This window comes from Harpia harpyja, chromosome 9, assembly GCF_026419915.1.
Source record: "Harpia harpyja isolate bHarHar1 chromosome 9, bHarHar1 primary haplotype, whole genome shotgun sequence".
NCBI lineage: Eukaryota > Metazoa > Chordata > Aves > Accipitriformes > Accipitridae > Harpia > Harpia harpyja.
Window position 1 is genome coordinate 47,085,424 of NC_068948.1, and position 23,694 is coordinate 47,109,117.

At 54.2% G+C, this 23,694-nt stretch overlaps 2 protein-coding genes across 5 annotated transcripts in view; both read right to left on the reverse strand.

Moving 5' to 3' along the window:
• Positions 1-462: 462 nt before the first annotated feature.
• Positions 463-4,845, reverse strand: LOC128146556 (transmembrane protein 17B-like). Its single transcript, XM_052797988.1, has 4 exons — positions 2,103-4,845; positions 1,672-1,775; positions 1,166-1,279; positions 463-726 (listed from the first exon to the last, which is right to left on the reverse strand). The coding sequence occupies exons 1-4, from the start codon at positions 2,218-2,220 to the stop codon at positions 463-465; spliced, it is 600 nt and encodes a 199-aa protein (XP_052653948.1). The 5' UTR covers positions 2,221-4,845.
• A 278-nt stretch (positions 4,846-5,123) lies between these two features.
• AIFM3 (apoptosis inducing factor mitochondria associated 3) overlaps positions 5,124-23,694 on the reverse strand; it is a 49,884-nt gene continuing 31,313 nt past the window's right edge. For 2 of the 4 annotated variants that reach the window (XM_052795884.1, XM_052795883.1), the window contains exons 8-21: positions 22,910-23,022; positions 20,297-20,383; positions 19,667-19,758; positions 17,539-17,669; positions 16,306-16,421; positions 15,898-15,969; positions 15,555-15,618; positions 14,547-14,623; positions 13,702-13,819; positions 12,893-12,991; positions 12,386-12,461; positions 8,211-8,315; positions 7,133-7,153; positions 5,124-6,497 (exon numbers count right to left, since the gene is read on the reverse strand). In XM_052795884.1, coding sequence (XP_052651844.1) covers positions 6,458-6,497; positions 7,133-7,153; positions 8,211-8,315; positions 12,386-12,461; positions 12,893-12,991; positions 13,702-13,819; positions 14,547-14,623; positions 15,555-15,618; positions 15,898-15,969; positions 16,306-16,421; positions 17,539-17,669; positions 19,667-19,758; positions 20,297-20,383; positions 22,910-23,022 — 1,211 coding nt within the window. In that variant the 3' untranslated portion in view covers positions 5,124-6,457. The remainder of the gene's footprint in view (positions 6,498-7,132; positions 7,154-8,210; positions 8,316-12,385; positions 12,462-12,892; positions 12,992-13,701; positions 13,820-14,546; positions 14,624-15,554; positions 15,619-15,897; positions 15,970-16,305; positions 16,422-17,538; positions 17,670-19,666; positions 19,759-20,296; positions 20,384-22,909; positions 23,023-23,694) is intronic. The other 2 variants (XM_052795881.1, XM_052795882.1) reach the window with 2 other exon arrangements.

The following is a 23,694-nucleotide window of genomic DNA, read 5'->3' on the forward strand; positions in this document are numbered from 1 at the left end:
TCCAGCTGGGATGGCTTCATGCGAGCTGCCCAGGTCCTTGGGAGCTCCCCAGGGAGTAGCAGGGCTGACCCCCAGCCCCGCTTTGGCTGCGCTCAGGGAGGGTTTAAGAGCTGAGCTTAAGGCAGCAGCCCTAGGCTGGCACTTGCTTGCTGGGGGGTGCAGTGGCTCCTGTGCCCCCTGGTTCCTGCCTCCTGCCAGGGCTGATGCTCAGTGAGGCCAAGTGCAGCCCTGGGGTGAGCCTGAGCGTTTCAGAGGTGCTGAACCCTGTGCTCCCACCTCCCCTGGGCCTTGTTGGCCTGCTGCAGGGCAGGGACCGGCTGGATCCATGGCTGTGGGGTGCTCTGGGAACCCCACAAGCTGCCCAGCTCAAAAGCCTGACGTGTGGAGGCACAGCGGGGGTCTGAGCTCTGTTTAATGCTCCCTGCTGGGACTGACTGCGTGGGACAGAGGGGTCCCGCAGCATCACCCCTCCTCGGCTGCCTGCCCCGGCCGTCCCCTGCTGCCCTCCTTGAACTGCCGCAGGTAGAACTGTGCCGCCAGCTGCTTGGTCATGGTCTTCAGCGCAAGGAAGGCAGCCACAACTTCAGCGACGAGGAAGGCCAGGAAAAGGCTGTGCACGGCCATCTCGAGCGGCAGGCGGATGACGTGGCTGTCCGTCAGCAGGAATAGCAGGAGGGGGAGCTGGATCAGGAAGGAGAGGAGGAGGAACCCGGCCAGCTCGGGCACCTGCAGAAGTAAAGCCTGCTGTGATGGGGCGCAGAGGCCATCGGTGGGGTGGGGGGGACCCTCTCTGCCCCAGGAGCTCCCTGCACCGGCCACTCTGCTGGCCTCGGCACCCAGACACCAGGGATGTCTCTGCCACACGGAGCTGTGCCTGGATGTGGTGGGATGCCGTCAAGCCCAGTGCTGGAGCGTTGCACCCACAGCACAGGGAGGGGTATAGCAGGAGAGCAAGTGGGTTCCCTTCGTCCCCTGCCTCCAGGTCCTGCCTGCACCTGTGACTGTCTCCCAGGACAGCTCCAGGCAGGACTCCAGGAGCAATGGGCAGTGACGGCCACTCAGGTCCTGAGCAAGGGGACATCCAGCATAGCCACAGCTCACCCAGCAGGGCCGTCCCTCACCCAGCACAGGGGACTTGTAGCCAAGGCGAAGAGATCGCGCTTACCTTCTCCTGCAGGTTCCCCACGTAGCCCAGGTAGAGGCGGGAGCCCTCAGCCAGCGAGAGGATGAGGAAGGCAGTGACCAGCAGGAACTGGTAGTGCCACGGCAGCAGGTGGTACTGTAATGGGCACAATCTCACCCCAGCCCGCCCTGTGCCCAGCTCTCCATGCCGTTTTCCATCCCCTGCACTCCATGCCCAGCTCCCTGTGCCCCCCTCCCTGTCCCCTACGCCCAGCTCTCCATGCTCTGCCAGCTCCCACCCGTGTTGGTGCCCAGCCCTGCCCACTGCCCTCCCAGTTTAACCTTCCCTGCCTGGAAAGTTCAGTGGTTGGTCTATGATTTCCACGTCTAGGAGCTGGAGGTGAGCCATCTCGTCTTGTGGGGGGACCCATTAATTTTGAAGAGGCTCCCCTCTCCTCCCCTGCTCAGTGTGGCCCCTGCATGCCCAAGGAGGCTGGGCAAGGAGCAGGCTCACCCCCCCCACCCCCCTCGTGCCCCACGAGACGGTACCTTCAGCTGCAGCATCATCCCCTCAGCCAGAAACCAGACTGGGAAGTAGTAGACGTTGAAGTAGAGCATCATCTGGAGGGGCAGGCTGGCCAGCACCTCGTGGGCTAGGCAGGGCAGGCAGGGGTGGGCAGGGCTGCCCAGCACCCCCAAGGTCTCGCTGCCCCGAGGGACCCCCTGCCTCGCAGCTGGTGGAGGGGAGAGCGATGGCCCCTGCCACGCCAGGGGGGGCGGCTGGGTAGCAAAACTGGCTGTTTGCAGCAAATGCACTTATTTTTCTCCCCTTCATCAGTGGGTGGGTGCGGGCACCCTTTGGGTGCTCCCAGCTCAGAGGCACCTGAGCACCCTGGTGACGTGCTGAGCGGGCTCGCGGTGATGAAGCAACAGCAAAACCCCCCCCAAACCCCTCTGCCACCGAGCCCTGCTGCCCATACCTGGGTGGTAGGTGTGGGCAGCACCGCTGTCCCATGTCTTGTTGTTGATGAAGAGGGAGCCGCTGAACACCGCCAAGCCCCAGCGGAGGTTGGGGGGCAGAGGGGTGTGCGCAGCCATGGCCAGCAGCTGAGCCCTGTTTGCCCCAGCCCGGCTCAGCCGGGATTAGCCAGAAAGTAATTAATGAGATGACAGGTCAGGCTAATGCCTGGGGCCACTTGGCCATTGGTTCCCTGGGGCCAGGGCAGCTGAGCTGGGAGGAGGATGTGGGGAAGGAAAATTCCCCCCTCCCCAGACACCAAGCCCATGTAGGAGCCACAAGGATACAGAGCATCTCCCCTCCGCAGCAGCTTGCAGGGCACGAGCAGCAGGTTGTACCCATCACCGTGATGGGCTTCCCCAGCCTGCTCTGCCCCACCGCACCCTCTCCCAGCTGGGTTGTATCAACATAATTATTGCTTAAAACTCCCCGACAGACAAAGATGCCCTGGGGGTGGAGATGGTGCTCTTTGCTACAAATGCTTCTTCAAAGCCTCCAGCCTCATGGAGCATTTTACCCACCACCATGAGCTTCCCTGCTAATGGACTGCCCCTGTGGGTCTCCATGCTGCTCAGTGTCCCCAAGCCCCATCCAGGCTTGGGGGTCCTGGGGAGGACAGCAGGGGGACAGTGTGTGCAAGAGGGTGGTTGAGCCAGAGGTGAAGTGGATTTTGCAGAAAATCTAACCAAGTGTGGAAAAAATACACCCTGCTACAAGCATTGGCCTGTTATTAGGTAAGGACACTGAGCTAAGGGAGGACAATGGATGAGCAGAAAGGCCCACGAGGTCCTTCTGGTCTATTTGGCCACGCCTGGACAAGACATCTGAAGATGCCACTGGTGAGAAGATGGTCTCCACTGCATCGGGGACAGTGTTTAACCACAGCCTGTAACACCTCCCAGTCTCAGAAGTGACACTGGGAAGACTTGCCTGGAGATGGTTGGCCACCACCATTCAGCTTGGACCAGCTCTAGCTGAGACACGGGCAGCCAGCCCATGGGACAGGGGGACAAGCGTGCCACTGCAGGAAAGGAAGAAGGTGAAACCGCTTGTGTTGCCACAACCTCCTTGGGGGCTGTAAGAAGGAACAAAGCTAGGAGTAAATGCCAGTACACGAAGAGGCAACGTTCGCCCAAGCAATGTCCATGGTGCAAAAGCAAAGGCAGAGATAGATGGATGAAGGGTGAGGCCATACTTAGTCTGGGAAACCATCTTGTGCAGAGCAGTGATTTTTTTAAGCTAAGGCTTAGGACACAAGGAAACTAAAAATAAACCTGTCACCTGGTACGATGCTGCAACAAGATGTCCAGAGGGGTTCTTGGGTGTGCAGGAACAGAAGGTGTGCTGTGCCCAACACATGGCTCCCTGGGTCCTGCCAGCACACAGGGCGAGATGCAGGCAGGGCGACCAGCAAAGCCCAGCCTCTGAGGAGCAGGAGCTGGTGGAGAGCTTGGGGCCTGGGGTCATCAGGTCTGCGTGGGCGACCCAGGTGAGCAACCTAGAAGCTATGTGGGCAATCTGGTGAAGCTAAATGTGATGGGGCAATGCAGCTGGGGATCACTAACAAGCTGCATCTGCCCCAGCTGGGTTTAGCTAATGGTGCTCATTCCCAATAGGAACAGGCGGTTTCTTAAGAGCTGGAAACTTTTTGTCCTGGCATGGGAGGTTGAAAGATGTGCCTGGAGAGGTGGCAGAGGAGACAACCCAGCCTTGCCCCACTCCAGGACATGCTCACCACCGGTAAGCATTTGCCAAGGTGCTGGACGAGGGGTCCCAAGTCCAACACCATCTCCCACACCGGTGCGGAGGAGCCATGCCCGCAGGTCAGTGTCAGGATGCCCAGCTCTGCCGGCAGCTCTGCCCATGACCCAGCATCTGTCCGAAGGAAAGCCACGGTGGTGACTGGGGTTTCTTGTGTCATGGGGTGATGTTCCCAGATGTTCCCAGCCCCAGCTGAAACAGCTCCTCTCTAAGAAGGGGGAATGGGACTTGTTCCCCACACCGCAGCCGTAAGCTGGGGCAGAAGGTCCTTCCTCAGCCACTGCGTGGTCTTCAGCTCCATGAACATGGGGGTGATGCTTCCTGTGCACAGCTCATGCCTGACAATGGATGAGGCCCTAGCAGAGATGAAGGAGTCAAAGGGCATCTTCCTGAAAAACGAAGCACCCTGGCAATCTGTCCAGGAGGACTCCAGAGGATGCCAAGCCTTCAGGTGAGCAGGAAGACAGAGGCCTTGGAAAAGCTCAGCCAAGATGTGTTGGGGGAGCACGGGAGCTGTCAGTCTCACCCAGAGTGGAAGATGTGCTGGAGAGCCCAGGGGAAAAACCACAGAGCTCCAGGGGCTGCCACCATGCGGTGTCCTGGTGTCCCCAGGCACCCCCAGCCAGGTCCCCCAGGGAGCTGCTGAAGCAGAGTCCGGCCACCCCACCAGCAAGACCTGGGATGCAAAGCCACACGTCTCTGTCGAGGGTGCAGAGCCGGGGCAGCAGCCTGGGCAGCTGCCTCCACCTGGGCAGCGTGCACAGCCCCAGCCCCTCTGCAAAAGCCCTGCCCGGCGCACCAGGAGCTGAGCAGCCCCGGCCACCTCTGCCCTCAGAGAAAGCCCTCACCCGCACTGCACTGGGGACAGGGACATCGACATTTGCCTTTTGGGACCTATGATGAAACTTGCAAGTTCACATCCTTTTGTAACACAATGATGCAAGACAAGGACCCTGTTCATTGCTGAAGCATGCGCATCCCTGCCTACCGTCCCCTCTGGTCACATCACCTGGGAAAAACCTTGCAGTGAAACCAGGAGAGACCAACCGGAGACGTGACACACGACTGCTGACATTTCTACCCAGCAAAGATCAGAAAGTCTGGAAATAAATACAGGTGACCTAGCCACAAGTGGGAAGCCTTCACAGAAGAGGTGTTTGCACCACCCGGTCAACCTGCAGAGGTGACCCAAGGCCTTGGAAGGAGTCAGAGATGATCCAGCTCCCAAGAATAGTACTGCTTTAATTCATAGGGGGTGAATCAAATTAAAAATATAAATCCTCTTGCTTTGGGCTCAGGGTAAAACACTGACTGCTGGGGGAAAAAAACCCTCCCCAAGGACAGAGTGCTAGAGGCTCTCCAAGGGGGGGTTCTCACCCCCTCGGCTCTGCTGGGCTGATGGACATGGGGCTGTGGGCTGGTCAGGTCCACTCCCAAGCTGGAGATAAGGCTCTTCTTCCAGCAAGGGGCAGAAAACACAACAGCAGAGCACCAACATGGAAAGCCGAGATGAGAAATGCAGCCTTGTCACTAGGCGACAGGAGGAATGAGTGACAATGGCCAGAGGACAGCCAGAAATACTCCTCTGGCTACTTTTCCTTGAGTAACGTCTCAGCAGCAGCACTAATCCTGTGATCATCGTTAAGCAGAGAGACATCACAAGGCTGGCTGGAAGGATGGCTACCAAGCCCAGGGGCTGCAGTCCGGCTGTCGCACCTCTCCAGGGAGCGCCTGCTCCGCACCCCGGGGACTGACCGAGAGCTGCCAGTGCCCAAGCCCAAACTGAGCCCCGAGAGATGGGGAGCAGCGCTCCAGGCCCTTGTCTGCTCCAGGACGGGGAGATACTGTGGGTGCTGTGATGGGGACCGTTAAGCTCCAGAACCCTCGGCTTAGACAGGGACCCACCTCTGCTGGGGGCGGGGGGTGGACAGGGAGACCAGCCTGGAGAAGGGAGAATGCGAAACAAACACAGGCTGTCCAGAGACCACCCAATGTGACTCCCATCTCCCTGGCCCCCTCAGGTGCTCCCTGGGATGGGTGGGCACAGGGAGAGCCGTAGCACGCGCTGCAGCCATGCAGAGAGGGAGCGCATGTCAGGCTCCGTGGGGATGCGCATCAGAGCTCTGCCGGGAATGAAGAAAATTTGGGAAGGGGCAACATGCTTGAAAGCACAGGGAGCAACGAAAGGCACTCGCGCTATTTACGGGGGTGAGGGACGTGCTTGGGGCAGACCCGCCTGGGGACCCCCCAGCCCGTCGGCAGCATCCGCGGCCACGTGGCACCCATGCCTGCTGTCAGTGCCAAACCCCGCTCTCTCTGGGGGCTGCTTTTCCAGCATCCCATGGGAACTGCAACAGCAGAGCCCCAGCCCAGTAGGCACCGGGGCAGAGGAGCCGTCAGCGGTCTGCTGGGAAGGTAAGTACAGTGACGGGCACTGGGTTCATCCAAGTCTCAAAGGGAAATGACTCAGCCGCGGTGTTCCCGCTTGTCCGTGGAGCTGCCATCCCGTCTCCCCACAGCAAGCGCAGCGTCAGGAGGGCGCAGCCACCAGCGGCGTTAGGAACCTTTCCCGGTTAGCCAGGACATATCTCCGGTTCTAAAAGAGAGAAAAAAACCAGCAGTGCTGTGAGGTGATTCCCAGCGTGCACAAGCAAATGTGCTCGGTGTGCCTGGGCGCTGCCCTCGGCGCTAGTCCGGTCACTGGTCATCGGTCCCCACCCCAGCACCCGTGCTGCTCTGCACAGAGGCACAGCCCTTTAGAGGGCAGGATGGCAGCACCCCTTCCTCCGCCCTCACTCACACATCACTAAAACTGTCCAAAAACTCATGTGCAGGTCCTCAATTCCATCTAAAACTGAGTTCAAACAGTATTTTTTTAACCTAAAACAAGCTCTTCTGGCATTCCGCTGAAAATTTATGGAGAGCCAGCGAACGGCAGGCATCTCCCTAGCTGAGCGGGGTCCCAGCCCAAAGGCAGCTGCCCATTCCCAACAGACCTGTGCACCAGCACCATGCCCACCCACCCCCAGCCCGGCTCCAGCCACCCCCAGCCCCACCACCCAGCACAGCGGCATTGCCCACTGCAGTTTGGGGGGCAGGCTGCAAAACAAGCACACAGCCGTAACCAGTATCCCCACACAGGAATTAGGGACATGGCCCAAGCAGGGGGCTGGTCGTCCCTCTTGCCAGCCCTTCACGCCCAGCACACCCAGGACCCCAAACCGAACGTACTTGCCATGACGGACAAACAGCCTAAAAGGTGCGAGAGCAGCAGGAGACAGAGAGAGAAAAGACATTTAGGTTTACGATGGTCCAGCTTCCTCCAGGCTCGCCGAGCCCCACCATGGGGACCATAGCTCCTCCCGCCGCCAGGCTGCCCATGAGATGCCACCTCCCTTCCAGCTGCAAACTGGGCGGCCAGCAACCATTTCCCGATGTACTGGAGATGATGGGCACAACCCTGCGCCGGTCACTGGTGGCTGGGTGGACCCTCGACTTGCTCCCCATCCCGGGGGTGCCCAGGGTGTCTGAGCTGGCTCGGGGCTGCCTGGGGGCTGGGAGCACTTCTCTCCCTCAGCTTTTGAAGGTCTGCTTTTATTCCAGATATGGAAACACCCCAGGGACAGGGACCCACATTCCCCCCTCAGCTCGGATTCCCACTCTAAAGGATCCTTCCCAGCTGTTACCACCTCCCTGACGTTTGCCTTCCAGCACAGCATGTTCTGCACCCACCCTTTGCATACAGGGGTTCACTCTTTCCTGTGCAAAGCCTTAAAAACAAAGTGAAGGGACAAAAATGCACTTTGCCTATAAGCTACGCCCCAATGAACCGGAGGCTGAGACATGGAGGGCCGGTGCCCCGGCACCACGAGCTCTCCGGGCTTTGTTCTTGCAGAGGGTTGCACACAGACTGCATATCCAGCCCCTCTCTGCGGGGCCCCTCGACTGACTGGGTGCCCAGGAACACCCCAGCATCAGGCAGTGCTGCCTTGGTGATGTGCTAGCACCCGGTGGCAGTGAGTACCACTGTCCCATCAAGTCTGTGCAAGGATTTGGATCCGGGTGTTTAAGACCAACCCCCTGTGTGTGGGATGCCAGACCTGGAGGTGGCTGGAAGGCAGCATTGTGGGGACAGAGCGAGTGGGGCAGGAAGGGAGATGCAAGAAGGGTACGGAGGGGGGAGCAGCAGGAAAGAGCTGCCCAGCACCCATCGGGGTCCTGCCTCAGGGTGCTCAGCCCTGCCCTGCACCTCACGGCTGTGCTCAGCCCCTGCCCTGGCGCTGCTGGTTCCCGCAGTGCGTCTACTTACTCCACATCGCGCTTTCGGATGGTCCTGCCGGCAGCCAGGACCTCAGCCACCTTGGACACGATAGGGTCGTAGTTCATGCTGGCCACAGCCACCACCTCGTCGCTCCTAGGGCCGGGCAGAGCAGAGCGGTTAGGGCAGCCCTGGGTGGCCACGGATCCATCACCCAAAAAGCAACATGCTGGAGAGAAGCGGGAAGCAAAGAGAAACACCCACTCCAGGGTCAGGGCCTGTCCCAAGGCGTGAGCACCACGGGGACTGTGCTAGTGGTGTGGGACAAGGGACAGGGAGAGGGCTCAGAGCTGGCACTGCAGCCTGGCACCACCGTGGTCTCACCAATGCTCACGTGTTGGCATGGTGAGCATTACTAGGGTGCCCAGGGGACGGAGGCAGCTCTGGGCACCCTGGCATCTGTGGGAAAACACCAGCAAAGGTGGATCTGGTGGTGGACAAAACCCTGGACATCAGCGAGGATGCCCAGTGGTTGCTGCTATCCGAGCAGGCGATCCCTGCGCTGCTGCCCTGTACAGAGGGAGTGCAGAAGGGGGTGGTCAGGATTTCTCTGTGGGACGCTCGCTCATGCTGCTCCACATCCCCTTCCTCCAAGCGGGCAGAGTGCCCACCTCCGAGCTGCCCCACAGGCACGCTCCTCCCAAAGCACTGGGATGGCTGGGGTGTCCGACACCAGGGTCCCGCTAGCCCCAGTGACAAAACCCCTGTGTATGTGGGATGTCCAGCAGCACATCCCAGTCCAGCTGACAATCACCCACCAGGATGCCAATGCTGGTGGTACAACGCAACCTCAAAGGCTGAATGGGAAACAAATGAAGCAGAAGGGAAGAGGATGTAAAAATGCTGGAGGAGCTTTGGCTAAAGGTCACAAGGCAAACAAGACGGGCTCTTCTGCTTTGAGGTTTGCAGAGGTCAACCTGAGCGTAAATCTTCAAAGACTGAACCCAGGAGATGACTCATAAATAGATAACTGAATAGACAAACAACGTAAAGATCAGAGAATGTGTGTGGGTAAGATATTAAACACTGGTGATATTGTTGAGTAAGCTGAAGAGTAGAAGCACCCAGCAAATCAAGATATGCTCTTCAATCCACTGCCAGAGAGCTCTGTGACCAACAGAGCAAAGAGCAGCTGGGGCAGGGGGGAACGTGCCTGATTCCCGGGAGGAAGAGAGCAGAAGCCATGTTTCAGAGGACGCTTCATCTCTATGGAGCCATGGGAGTTGAAGTCATCTCTCACAGCTGTCCCACAAAGCCACAGGGTAGCTCTATCACAGAAGAGTATCTATTTCAAAAGGTTCTGATTGATTCCTAAATAAACTCACTACAAATAAGGGAGAGGAAGTCGGAAACAGAGCAGTGGTCTGTCTTCCCTGTCCCATGGGTGAGCATAGGTGTGCAGAGCAGACCAGGAGCCCAGAATCATCTCTGGGACCACTGGAGTTTGGCCACAGCTTAGTTAGTCCACACCAGCCAGGCTCCAGCATAGGGTGCTGCTCCACGGGAATGGTTGTGGGAAAGGGGAGCTGCTGCATTGCCAGGAGCTCTAAAACAAGATTTGGATGCCATTGGAAATCCCATCTCAAGCATCCTTAGCTCACTGCAGAGATGTGCACCTACAGCAGAGGGGATCTCTGATAGCCTGCGGCTCTTCCGTCCAGCAGACAAGGTGAGAATAAGGAGTAACAGACAGATGTTGACAAGCAATACATTCACACCAGAAAACAGGCGTCTGTGGCAGGCAGTGAGGATAATTAACCATCCAAGAAGATTACAAAGCACATGTGTGTTCAGCTGAACTACCTGCTGGGCTGTCACATTCAAGGGCTGCTGCTGCGATTTAGAAGAGCTCTTCGCTTTCTGAGCCTGCATCTTCTCTGCTGTGAGCTGGAGCATCCCACATCAGTAATGGCTTTTAAACATTTTGTCTGACAGATGGGGAAGCCAGGAGGGATCCTTCTTTTTCAAAAGGTCTTCAGGGGCAACACGAGTGCCCGTCCTGAACCTGGGATTTGCAGCAATCAGAAGTCTTGGTGTAAAGGCTGAGGGAAGATGGAGCACTGTGGACGAGCACCGTGTCTACACGGTCTTCCCTTCCTCTGCAGGGTTCAATGCAACAGAAGTGGGGAACCATGAAGAAGACAACCACAGCAATTCCCTGGATATCCCAAGATCTCCAAGACATCAGCCTGTTCTGGCTGAGGTGCTGTGGTGAAAGCAGCGTCCCATGGGGACATCTGCAGAGCACCATTCCGGACACCTCCACAGCTCACACAGCTCTGAACAGGGATAAGTAACCAGCTTTCTCCTTCAAACTCTCGGGAAAAAAGAGCTTTATTGTGAAAGCTGATGCTGAGGACAGGCTCCGGGAGTGGGAACCACCAGCGGTTCATTCAACAACCAAGACAGCACGCACCAGAAGAGTGCAAACCGTCGGGTGGGCACGGCAGAAAGAAGCAGGAGGGGATGGTCAATTTGGGACAGCGTCCTCAGTCCAAAAGCATTAGCACCAACCAGAAGAACTATCACCAAATGAGAAAAAGAGGAAGAAATGCTCCCGGTGGCCTCTCGCAGAAGCAGAGATGGGAACTTGATTACAGCCGAGCAAAGCAGCGGGAGATGCACTGGCTGGCCCCCCGCCAGCCAGCATTCCCCCAGTACCTCCGGCTCTCAGCACAGGATGCCGTCCTGGTACCCAAAAGCCTTCTCCGGGAGTCCCTCCTGGGTGGCAGAACAACACAGCGCTTAGTGGCGGACCCCCGCCGCCCACCCTCAGGGAGCTGCTGCCTACCGAGCCCGGCAGCCGCCGGTGGCACACTGAGCATGGGACCGCTGCACAGAGCAGGGATTATGCACCTTGCTTGGGGCTTTCCTTTTGAACGGGCTCTACAGATGTTTAATTAAAGCAATCTGACATTTCCTTTAGGGTTGGGGTAAATAGCTGAATGCTCTAGTATGGAAAGGAGGAACAGAGGTTTCAAAGAAGATTATATGCTGCAAAGAAATGCGTGCCAGTGCGGCTTGTGGATGCCTGGCCCCATAATGCTGCATTCGCTGCACGCAGGGGACTGCCAGCAAGGGCAGGGGACCTGAGGCAGAGCAACGCAACGGCTGCGGAGCGACTTTGCAGGGGACGCAGCTGCAAAAGTACACACAATTCTGCAAACCATTGCAGCAAAACTGCCGAAAATGGGGTTTTATCTTCCCTCGGCTCACACTCATTGCGCAAACTGCATGTTTTAAAATGCTGCTTTGGCAGTTATGTGATTTAAATGCACTTCAAAACATCGAGCGCTGGTGAGATGATCTCTGCAGAGCAGGAGCTGCCTCCTGCCCAGAGCTCCCTCCTGATCCTGGCCTGAACACTGCCGCCGAGTAGTTCGATCGCTGAGCCAGGCAGACCTTCACTTCCCTGGTTTCACTCTCCCCATCCTTACTTTTAGAAAGCACTTGAAGAAATCCCCTCCATCTCCAGGCATCAGGAGGCTCTGTGGCCATCGATTTCAGATTGGGATGGGACAAAGGCAACAAAAGAATAAACAGCAGCAAATGTTTGGGGGATAAATTCATGGCGCACGGTCTTGTCAGTCTAAACAGCCAGTATGGTTCGAGAACAGTAGAGCCAACACATCCCAGCTGTCAACACATCTCAGGAAAATATTCCCAGATAGGCTCCCAGCCTGGGGAAGAGCTGGGTTTCACTACAGGTGGAACAAAAGCTCCTGAACTCTTGCTAACCTTCACAGCTTGTTAATAGACAGAAGAGGGTTTTGAGCTTAATTTGTCAAACCAGAAGCAGAAACGGCAATGCCTGAGCTCCCAGTCCAGCCCTGGTCGCAAACCATTAACACAGTGATGAGATGGGAAGGAAATCTTTGATGGGAATTGCCAGCAACAAATTAATAGAAGCCATTATCTGCTCTCAGATATTATGTTAACAGGTAAAGTGCTTACATCTGGCAGAGACCCTGGGTCCAAAGACCAATTTAACTTGCTTTACGCTTAGCACATTGTTTCTCTAGGGCCTTTTATTAATGTCCTGCAACCTCAGTGTCCAGAGAGGAACAAAACTGACTGACAGAAGCTCTGGCAAAAATATTTTCCAGCCTAGCAGAACAAGCTTAGATGAATGCTTGCATAGGAACGTGGAGAAGAGAAACACTTACTTGGTATAAAATGCCACAAACTTCAGTTCATCTAAATCTCCCTGAATGACAACATCATCGAATCCTTCCCCATGGCCTGGAAGGCAGAGAAGAAGTGGATTCAGCGACAATTCCCCTGGATCCAGCTGTCACCCCTAAGACAGAGTGTTTCACTACAGAGCTACACAAAGAGCATCCTGCAGTCACCAAGAGACCAGCACCAGAAGATGAGGGTAGCAAAAAGCACCCCTTCTTGTTTAGAGAAGTGCAAGTTCAGGGAGACTGTCTCTGTTCATGCTGGGCCATCCCTCCTCGTGACCACAGCCATCCCTCTGTCCCCGCACCCCACGGCCATGAGCAGATGGGTTCCAGAGGAGATACCAAAACCCTCAGGATCCAGGAGGGGAAGCAGACCCAAGGCAGAGGTTGGCGTGGAGAGTCCACAGCAAGGGACGTGGTTGTGGCTTCTCTATCCCAGGACACCTCCACCAGCACAAACTCTACTAGCAGCCTTGGGGAGCCCCTTACCCGCATATCGGATGCTCTTCCCAAACATAGCAGTCCACAAATACGGGACTGTGCTAATCTCCATGCCGTGGGCCAGCATGTTCAGCGCAGCTATACGGCCTGGAAGAGAGAAGCAGCAGAATAAGCGAGGAAGCTCCGTGCCGGGACAAGCGTTGTGGTCTGCCCTCAGGTCACAGCACAGCATCGACATCTCCAGTCCCAGAGTACAGGGAAACCAAGACCTTCTGCTTAGGCTAAAAAAAAAAAAAAACCCATACAGCACCAAGCACCAACAAGGAAACACATCGCATCAGCCGAGGCTGGGCTCACACTCTTCCCCGGCGGGAGGGCAGCCGATCACACCAGGGTCTCCAGGCTTGCTGGCGTGAAGGGGAGAATGGTCGCAGCTCTGCAGCGTGCTCCTGGGCCAGCCCGGTAGCATAGGCAGCCCAGCTGGGGCTGTAAGCCCGAGCTAACATTATTAGGATGTGAGCTTCTAAGTGTCCCAGGGCAAGGAGAAGACTGGGCTCCTGCAGTGACTGCAGATGCCAGGGAGCACACGGCGTATGGGAAAGCCCATCCCTGGGCACCTCTGTGTCTGTAACGAGGCATTGTTAGGCAATGCACATCAAGAAGGCTGACAAATGAAGGCATATCGGACAGGATAAAATATACATGCTTCAAAACGTTTAATACAACTACCCACTTTCCCTGCTGGCAGTTGTCTCATTCTCTCACTAGAGGGCTTGGAAATTTCCTGGGAATCTGGAAAAGGCTCTTCTCCATAAGCAATTTGCTGTTGCAAAGCGAAGGGACAGAAAAGCACCTACCATGCATATGGGCCATCTGCCAGTGAGGGACGTTCACCTTCTTATTATTCCTCAAAGCCAGTGGGAACGTGACAGCGTCACCGGCTGCGAAGACTCCGGGGATGTTGGTTTGCATCATCTGCAGGGGGGAAGCAGAAGTGTGCATCGGTGGGGTTTGCACCCTACACGAACAAACAGGGAACTGCTCTAGAGCTGCCATGGTCCCCAGGAACACATGGACAACCTCTGCTCGGCTGTGGGACCCCCAGGTGGGATTTGATTTAGCATTCTTCACTTTCAGAGCAGACCATGCAGGCAGGGACCTACAGCATCCCTCTGCCAGTGGGTTACGCAGTAAAGAGAGACACAGACTGGTGTCCTTGAGCCCCTCTTAGAAGACTGGGGTCTGCTGGTGTTTGCAAACAGAGCCTGGCTTATTGCATGTATGAGCAATAAGCGCAGGGGTGGGTGGCAATGAGCCACAGCCCCCCCCGACACGTTCCTCGCTCACAGCACCTATCAGCACCAACACTGCTCCCATCGGGGTCACTGGTGGTGAGGAGGAAAGATGAGATCCTCTGAGATCCTTGAAAAGATGGGTATTTCACCATTTCTTTGCCCCAAAATATCCACACCATTCCAGGACAGCTCAGAGCCGGACCCACGCCACAGCATCCAGGGCTGGGATTTGCAAACCCCTCACTTGCAGAGGGGTCCCAGGCACTCCGACGTGATGCTCCCAGCATCTCAGCTGATGAAACACCCCTGCCACAGCAGTTTGGAGCCTCGTGGAAGCTCATCTCGGAGGACAGCGGACTCAGCTCCTCCTGCTCTCCCCCCTGGCAGGGGCTGCCCCCCAGGCTCACCTTGTTGACCACGACGAAGCCTTTGGAGTCGATGTTAATGCCACTCTGCTTGAGAAAGCCCGTCGCTGGCACTGCACCTGTGGGAGAAGGCAAGGGCTGCTGGTGCGGTAGCCGGGCATCCCTGCAGCCCCGGGGGGGCTGACCCTGAGGGCAGCAGATCCCCCCCCGCCCAGACAACACATCTGCCCCAAGGGAACGGCAGCGGGCTGCTCCGGGAGCAGGGAGCAGAGCCAGGCACCCTACGGAGCCCCCCACGACATCACCCTCTGCACCCCCAGAGTCCCTATGACTCTCCAAGCCGTCAGCGCACCACTGTCATCTGCCCACCCCCTTTTTCTAATGCTCGAAGATAATTTTCAATCCACTTCTCTTTTATAGATGTTTTGAATATAATATATTTAAAAGGGAGCCCTCAGGTTTCCAGAGAGGGCACCTCTGCCTCTCCCACAATCTTCAGCTTTCATTTTCCTGTTTTGATCTTTTTTTTTCCTCTAGCCTTCACAAATCGGAGTAGTCAATAAAACAACAAAAGCAGAATTAAACTAATTCTCTGATTCTTCCAGTCTGCAACATTTTGAAAAGTTACAGAGTGAAAGAGGGACTTTTCTTCCTCCAAGTGTAAAAGAGAAAAATAACCTCTTCTGTGGCAGCAGCAGCAATTAAAAAAAAAAAAACCAGAGAAAAAAAATTCAGTTTGGGGAGGCTTTAAAAAAAAAACAAAACAACTTGAGAGGATGAAATTGGTTTGAATGGGGGTTTTTTTTCTGGAAAAACTGAAACCATTACTATTTTCCAAATATATTTTCAGTTGCATTTTGGGGTAGATGCTCTAGAAAGGCCTTTTTCAGCTTTGCTATGCAGTCTTATGTGTGGCAGCTGAGCGGGGCTGGCATATCACTGCCAGGACCCCCAGCTACCCATTGCTGCCACGTCCCCTCCAGCTTCTCTTCTACTGAGCAAAGCACCGCCAGCCTGCCGGGCTCTGCACCCACAGCGATGGCTCCTTACCAACACCGACGACACACACGTCAGCGCGCAGGACCTTCCCGCTCTTCAGCACAACCTCCTTCAGCTGCATGAGACACAGGAGGACATCACAGTTATTTTAGGGACAAAAAAAAAAACCCCAAACCTGTAGCAGCAGCAAGCCAAGGGGGCAGCTCGCTTCATTTTTGACATGCATGTTGACCGTAATTCCTTACAACAGCAGCAGGAGGAGGGTGAGAGCAATGAAACCACGTTTGCTCCTGGGGGCTAAATCCAGGAATATAAATTTCAGGGGCTAGGAAAGATTAGAGGGCAAAACCCCCACGATGAAGGGAATGGCAGGGAGCCCCTGCCCGCACCCTACCTTGCCCTCCTGCTCCCGCAGCTCCGACACCTCTGTCTGCATGTAGAACTTCACCCTGTTGCTCTCGAACATCTGGAGGGGGGGACATGGGACAGAGCAGGGGACATCAGAACCCCGAACCCCCCCCCACTCCTGGTGTCCCCGTGCCCCCCGCACTGCCCTGCCCACCCTCCGGGCTCCCCTCGACCCGTGCTGCAAAGGGGGTCGGCCACCACCTCCGTCCCCAACCCACGTCCAGAAGAAGGTGCTCTACAGAGAGCGAAGATGCAGCCCGTTCTTTCTTTCTAGAGACTGCTACCATCACAGCTTTATCAATAAACATCAAATAACAAATTAATTAGTGCAATGAGCGAAACAAGCAGAACCCGTGCCATCAAAACCACCCCCTGGATGGGAAAGCGAGGTCACCTTCATCACAGCGCGGCCAACCCTCTCCCCAAAGAACTTCTTGAAGGGGACTTCCTCCAGCTCCACCAGGGACACCGAGTGGGCTCTCTCCGCCAGGTAGGCGGCCACCTCCATCCCTGCAGAACAGAAGCAGGTCTGAGCGGCCACAGGAGCCCCTCGGCACTGCCCTGCGTCCCCGGCGCCGGCCGCAGCGGAGGAGCAGCCTTGCCTGCTCCTGGCTGGGGAGGTTGGAGATGCTCTGCTGGGAGGTCTGGGGTGCCTGGCGGCTGCAAGGGGCCACACCATTTCAGGTGAGATTTATGGCAATTCGTTCTTAGATGCAGGTTTCAAAGACCGAAGGGAGGAACCGGCCATGCTGGAGTCCCAAAGTGCCCCGGGAAGCCGTAGCCCTCGGAGCAATGGACCTCAGCTGAGGCAAACCTTCCTCTTACGGCTGGGACTGTCTCAGCAGAGGTAATGAGCTGTGGGCTGAAAGCAGCCCTTGTGACTAGCTGGTTTCTCCGATCAGAACAGAATTTTGGTGCTGACAATTGAATGGGAACCTTCACCAAGACAATTTCTATCTGAAGGGGTGTTTTTTTTGGATCTTTTTGATGACCTGCAGTTTGCAATTGGCCCCACACGCCACATGCTTTTCTGTAGATGGGATCAATTGAACCATTAAAACAGGAATTTTTTTAAAAAAGAAGAAAAACAAATACCGAGCATTTTATAATAAATTCCCTGACTAATAACATTTATGCTTAAGGCTTGCAGGACCCACAATAATTTTATTAGAAGCATATCAAGCAAAAAGAAGAACCAAAGAAACGATAAGATTTTTCCTGCCTATTTTAAAAATTCACCACCCTGCTAAAAAGTAAAAGAGAAATAAACCCACAGGCTTTCACCTACCAACAAGACCCCCTGCAACTGAACCCAAATCTAGACACACCAGATTTGAAACCACCTGAGCACCAGTACTGGACTTGCTGCATGCTTTTCAGACTGGGACAGCAATATCTGTGTCCATGCAAGCTGGACAACCCAGCCTCTTCAGTAAAATCCATTTCTTCAGTAAGGAGATGTCCTTACCACCCACCTGGAGCTGGAGGTTGGACTACCTCAAGGTCCAGTTTTGGGGGGGGGGGGGTTACCTCTAACTGGACAGTGACAAACTGGGCGAGGGACTGGGACCATCTGCAGGAAGACGTGGACATCTGAGACGTGGACACCCGCAGAGCAACCGCTCACCCAGGAAGGATGCTCCCACAATAACCACATTCTTGCTTGTGGCCAGCTTCACGACACGGTTGGCATCTTCGGGCGTCCGGATGTTGAAAACGTTTTCCACCTCCTTGCCTTTGCAGCTGAGAGCTTTGGGCCTGAAAAACACATATTGAGGACAATACAGGTGCTTTTCTTGACGCCGTGGTGGCAATCGGGACTGCAGATCCCTTTTCCAGGGCTTCAGCCAGCATCTCAGCCTTTCCTTTTTTTCACCTTTCTCTGGGCTGGAGACATAACACGGAAGGACCCAAATGCTGGTGAACAATGCCCAGAGCACCACGGCGAACGCCGGCACAGCAGGGGCTGCTCGGCAGCCGCCCCCAACCCCATCCGTGGACCGGTGTACCCGCGGGGCTGGGGTGAGCTCCCTTCTGGGGCAATGCAGCAGAGCACGGGACGGGTACTGCTTTGCAAGCTTGTGTGTAACTGCTGGCACGTTGTAAATTTTCAGAAGCTTAATGGGACACAGAAAACTCAGTCCTCCGGCAGATGCTTTGGAGCCAGATATTGAAAGTTGCATAAGCCTCTGCAGATGCAGGTTCCACTGTCTGTTCCTAGGGGCACGCTGCTGATGCTGTAGCAGTTTAATTGTGTCCTCCCCATGCACTTACTGGAGCCTACATATTTTTAAATATCTGGCCCCTGCACATCCGACTCACATCTGGAAATGGAACAGACAATCCTAAATAATTTATGTACCTTAAAAACATTTACCCAGTGTACCTAGAGGTTGTGCATAAGGATTTTGAAATTGTTGCCAAAGGCTTAATCCTCTTTTGAACCTAATTATGTGGCTGGTGCAGACAGCATTTTGGCTGCAGCACTGCACACCCCAGCACCAGCCGTTAGCACCTGGTGGGGCTGCTGCTGTTATCAGTGGCATGCAGGGTTGCAATGGGAGTCCCTGCTCTGGCTGTTCTACAGCATCCCTGCCCTGGATGATCAATTTTGCAGGGGCTGCATTTCTCCTACTTTGTTTTGTGCCCTGGTGTTAGGAGTACAAGGGAAGGGAGCTACGATGCCTCATTTTCATCTTAAAGTGCCAATTTTGACAAATCCCCTATTGAAAACAAACCGACCCACTACTTCCAGGGCGCTAGGGATGATGCTGGTCTCGGGCAATGCTCTGCGCCCCAGCAGCAGCTGTGTGGAGCAGGACAGGCACATCGCTACTGCCTTTCCCTATGGCTGGACCAGGTTTCATGAAAACCTCCCTCCTGGGAGCAAGCCTCACAAAGGGGTCTCTTAGCCTGGGGCAACAGCAGCACCTAATGAAGGCTGCAACTGAGAAGCATTACGCTTTCATTGTCAAGAAAGATGTTAGAGGTTGTCAGGAAATGAAAGATGCAAATTCAGATGGATGAATTATCTGATTGTCAGGGTTGAGTATTACTGAGGGGTGAAAAGAAGAGCAACATGGCAAAAATGACCTCTAAAAAAAAAATTCAGGATACTTCCATTTTGGAGGCTTTCGTTAAAGAAAATATGTTCAAGGTCCCGGGCATTAATGTTAATATTATAAGATGATGAACTCAGTGGGAATTTCCTGAGTCTCTCCCAGGGAACAGCACAGTATTAGGTTGCTGCTGGCAAATTCCTCCACCTTTTCAAATCTCAGTTTTCTATCAATTTCTTTAACATCAAACCACCCATGCACCCCGACTGCTTCAGTGGGTACTTTTTGTTAACACCCTTCTGACCTTGACACTGACCAGGAAGCACCGCAGGTAGCAAATCCCGCAGCTGTCCCACCAGCCCCCATGTCTGGTGGTTACCTGCTTTCTGGGTGACACAGAGGCTTTTCAGCTTTGGCTGAGCAGACATACCCAGCACAGCATTATAGAGACAGAGATATATATGATACAGATATACATGATATAGATACGTATGATATAGATATCGATATATAGATACAGATATATACAGACGTATCTAATAGGCGTTCCTTGCCTTTTCTGCAAACACTCTTGCAAACAAATTCAGTGTCCAAACTCAACCGCCATATTTGACCCCTTATCCCCAGGCACAAGCTCCTCACATTCTCAGATAAAACAGTTTCTCCTGATCTTTAAAATGTCTGTTCATAGCTTACGTGTTTCCAGTCGCTATCAGCAGCTTGTTGTATTCCATCTTAAATCCATCCTTGAACACGGCTATCTTGTTCTTGATATCCACAGCCGCAACCTGAAATCATTCCTAAATAATGTTAAGGGACAAAATCCCAGATGTTCACTGAGCTCCCAGCCCAACCAACTTGTCTGTTAGGTTTTAGTCTCCTGTGTTCCTGTCCACAGCTTAGCCAACCCAGACCTTAAATATTCCCAGCTGCCTTTTCACAAATCCTTGAAGATCTCCCAGTATAAATAAAATAAACCATCACTGTCTGCACCGCTTGCTGATTTTCCTAATCAGAGGCCAACTGGTCACCCCAGATCCACGTGAGGATGCTCAAAAAGGGCAGGTAAGAAATGATGTTCACCACAGAGTTTGCCCAGGGTGTCCTTCCTGCCACGGGACAAATTTCATTAACTGTGGTTTTGAACAACCACAGGCAGCCTGTGCTCTGGGGCATAAAACCCGGGGGGCTGGGAGAGACCCAACATTTCTGCAACGGCATCCAGTGAGCCAAGAACAGAGACAGCTGCCACATTTCCTAAACACAGCCTTTGCATACCAGCACTTGCAGAAGACAGCCTGCAGGTACACACAGGACTCTCCTTACCTGCATTTCGGTCAGGACTTCGATGTCGTAGGAGCGGAAGAACTCCTTGGGGCGCAGGGCGATCTGCTCCGGGTGGGAATCCATCGACTGCAAAAAAAGCCATTTTTCTGTCAGCCGCTGTGGGTTATACAGGCGAGTGGAGAAATGCCTGTTACCAGCACGAGTCCCTGGTAGTCTGAAGTCAGTCCTTATGGCATGGGTTAAGAGTTGCTCTACAGGGGCTGGAATCAAAGCCTGTCCAAGTAAAAGTCATCACAAGACGCCGGGCTGGGCTCTGGTTCCTTCTCTGCCTGCTCGGCACAGGGGTGGCACTGACCGGCTAAGGCAGGACCACAGCAAGTGCTTCTGAGCATCTGCAAAGCAGCTCTAACTGCAGCTCCTCATAACACACACAAGTTCATAGGAGCAAAAGAAAAGCCCCATTATTTGGAAAACAACCAGTTGCCAGTGGAAATGGAAGCTAAAAGAGCAGTAAGAACAATCAGCATTAACACAGCAAGGGCAACGCTTTCAAAAGCACCCAGGTTATGCAGCACAAGTTCCCTCAAAAGCTGAAGCAGGGGCATGTGCCCCGTATCTGCTCATCTTTAGCTGCAAGATAAAGCTTCTTGCTCTTCCCACCTTCCCTGGTCACTTGGGTGAGACCTACATCATCATCACACGCAGGGCTGAGCTCACATTTTGAGCTCAAGTTCTTCTGTCCTTCTAACTCTGTGGACACAAGCTCACACATAGGCTGAGGACAAGCTGAGCACCAAGTGACCTGCGTGCAGGCTGCTCCATGCTCCAGTGCATCCCTCCCTGCCTGCAGCATAGTGGGGATGGGCATGGCCACACACACATGCCACGGTCAAGCCCTGCAACACATCACGCAGCGCTGAGCAGCGGCGTCACCTACCCGTGCCACGCAGGCATGGCATTTGGGCTTGACCCAAGAGGGACAGGGGATGCAGGAATCAAGGGCTTCAACATTTGCCCCCAGGGATGGATGGGCAAGGTCCTTCTCCCTGGAGGTGGCTCGGTCAGGGGCTGGGATGAGCCCTGCGGGACACTCCCTTACCGTGACATCAGATAACGCTGTGCTCAGAAGAGACCCGTATCTTAGGACCTGAGGCAGGTGCAGGGTCATACAGGTTTTATTGCAAATTCTTTAAACACCCAATGTTTACAGAGAGGAACGTCTGACCCCACGGCTGGGGAGCGGTGGCCCCCACACCGGTGCGCAGGGAGGGCAGCGCAGAGCAGTGCACAGCCACAACTGGTTTTGCTGCTCAGTGCTCTGGCCATGGTAATGGGGACATTGCAGCACACCAGGGAGCAGGTCATGGTCCAAAGGGGACAAAGAGGAACAGTCCAGCAGGACCTCAGGACAGACTGATAACAGCCATTCAGCAAGGCAGACGAAGGGCAATGTTGCAGTTTCAGGAGGCAAGAAGTCTGCTGCTTACAGCTTTACATGCTCCTACTCTAATGACTGTTCCCAGGGTTAGTCCCACTCACAATACAATTAAGAAAAGTCTCCTTTTCTTCTAGCCTGTTCCCGAAAATTCTGCCTTCTCTTCCATGGGCTTTGTGCACCTTGCAAAAGCAACTACAGCCAGAGGTGTTTAGTGGAGAGTTTAACAAACCATGCATAACATCTCTGGCACGTAAGGTGTTCTTACTATTTAACGGAGAGTGGAAAAGGCAGTCTAAGACTCACACAGCGGGGATAAGTGTTTCAGAGCACTGGCTGGCTGGGACAGGGACTGCAAGCTTCTCCAAGCTCCCCAGCACAACCTCTGTGACTCTCGGATGCAGGTTTCAGCCAGCTGCTCCTCACCCCAAGCAGGTCTTGTCCAAGCGAAGAAATGGCTTGAATGCTCTCAAAAAGCCACATGCGTATTTGCCTTCCTTTGAAAAATCACTTTGCCTTGGGGCTGGAAGCAGAGTTAGGTGCTGTGATTGTAAAGTACCTGTCCCCACAGACAAGCATCCCTGACATAAAGGGGAATACACATGCCACCTGTTCTTAAATGATCAAATGCTGCTGTCCAACCTGATTTGCTGTCTGATATCAAGTAAAGCTCAGGAATCAGTAATAAAAAATGTGATTAAAAGATCATCCTGTTTCTACAAATTGGAATGGAAAATGGGATGTGTGCCAGAAAAAGTGATCTTTGCACTGCAATCAAGTTACCAAGTTGTGATGATGACTGATAATCATCATAACTATGGCATGATGGCATGGAGAATCACTGGGCAGAAAGAACCATGCACTAATAAAAAACCTGGTAGACAATGCAATTTTTTCACATGCCCCATTTCATTGCCCTAAAGACTTTGATCCAGAAACATAATAAGATCCATCCACGTACGAGCTAGCCAAGACAGCTATTGCTAGACATATGAAGAATGCCCTTATTTCTGTGCTGGAGTACTCTTAGTTCAGAGTTTGAACGACTCCTCTTTTGTGTTTCATATTTCAGTAACCAACAGAAAAGAAAATTCAAGGGAAAAGACAAAGGATGAAAAAGGAAGAAACATGTTGCTGCAATGAATAACAGTAGGGAAAGGGCCTAGGGCAAATTTTAAAACTGGGGAGGAATGTGACATACCCGAAGCGATACAAACCTTACTGAGCTTTGGTCTGTCATAGGGCAAGTGTCTGTCCATCGTGCACATCACAATCCTGTCCGAGAAACCCTCCTGGCGCAAGGTCTCTGCACAGACCAGTCCAGCTGCCCCTAAGGGAGAAGGAAGACTGGCAGCAGCCATGCGTATGGGGCATTTGAAGGTTTGAACCCTTTGTTCCTAAACCCCACCGGGGCTGACTCCAAAATTACCATCTTCACTAGCCCTGGCCTTACTTCACGGCCCTTCCCAAGTCAAACAGCTTGCACAGGAAGCCGGTCGGGGTGGATGCACCAGGCAGGAGGAGGGAGCCTGTCTGTGGAGCAAGACAGACGGACTTGTCTGTCCCTAAAACCCACAAAGAGCACACCTGAAGAGTGCTGCCAACTCCTACACACCTCTCACAAGCTCAGGACCACGGGCAGACACTCAGACCCTCGCGCTCCCCTAGTCGGGGAAGGGTCTCGCAGCTTCCCCTCCGCACATTCAGCTCCTGGTGAATTACAGCCGAGCACGGAGGGCAGAGAGTCCTCCCTTCTTCACGGCTGACGTGTCCGTTGCATGCTTCACTGTAGAGGATTTTGCATGCAATTTCTTTGAGGGTTTTTTTGTTTGCTTGTTTTTAAACACAGAAAAAAGGTTAAATCAAACAAAAAACTGCCTTGGGGCGTGCTGTCCCCCTGCAGCCAGGCAGCCTGATGGGCATATCCCTTCTTCCCTGGCCACACTGGTGAGACTTGAGAGCTCAAGTGAGAAGTTGTGAGTCTCTTCTCAAGCAAGAAAGC

Excerpts from the sequence above, each read along its gene's own strand:
- LOC128146556 (XM_052797988.1), bottom strand. The coding sequence starts at position 2,220 with ATGGCTGCGCACACCCCTCTGCCCCCCAACCTCCGCTGGGGCTTGGCG. Across the intron at positions 1,280-1,671 it reads GGATGATGCTGCAGCTGAAG|TACCACCTGCTGCCGTGGCA; the intron begins GTACCGTCTCGT and ends TGCCCATTACAG. Across the intron at positions 727-1,165 it reads TGGGGAACCTGCAGGAGAAG|GTGCCCGAGCTGGCCGGGTT; the intron begins GTAAGCGCGATC and ends TTACTTCTGCAG.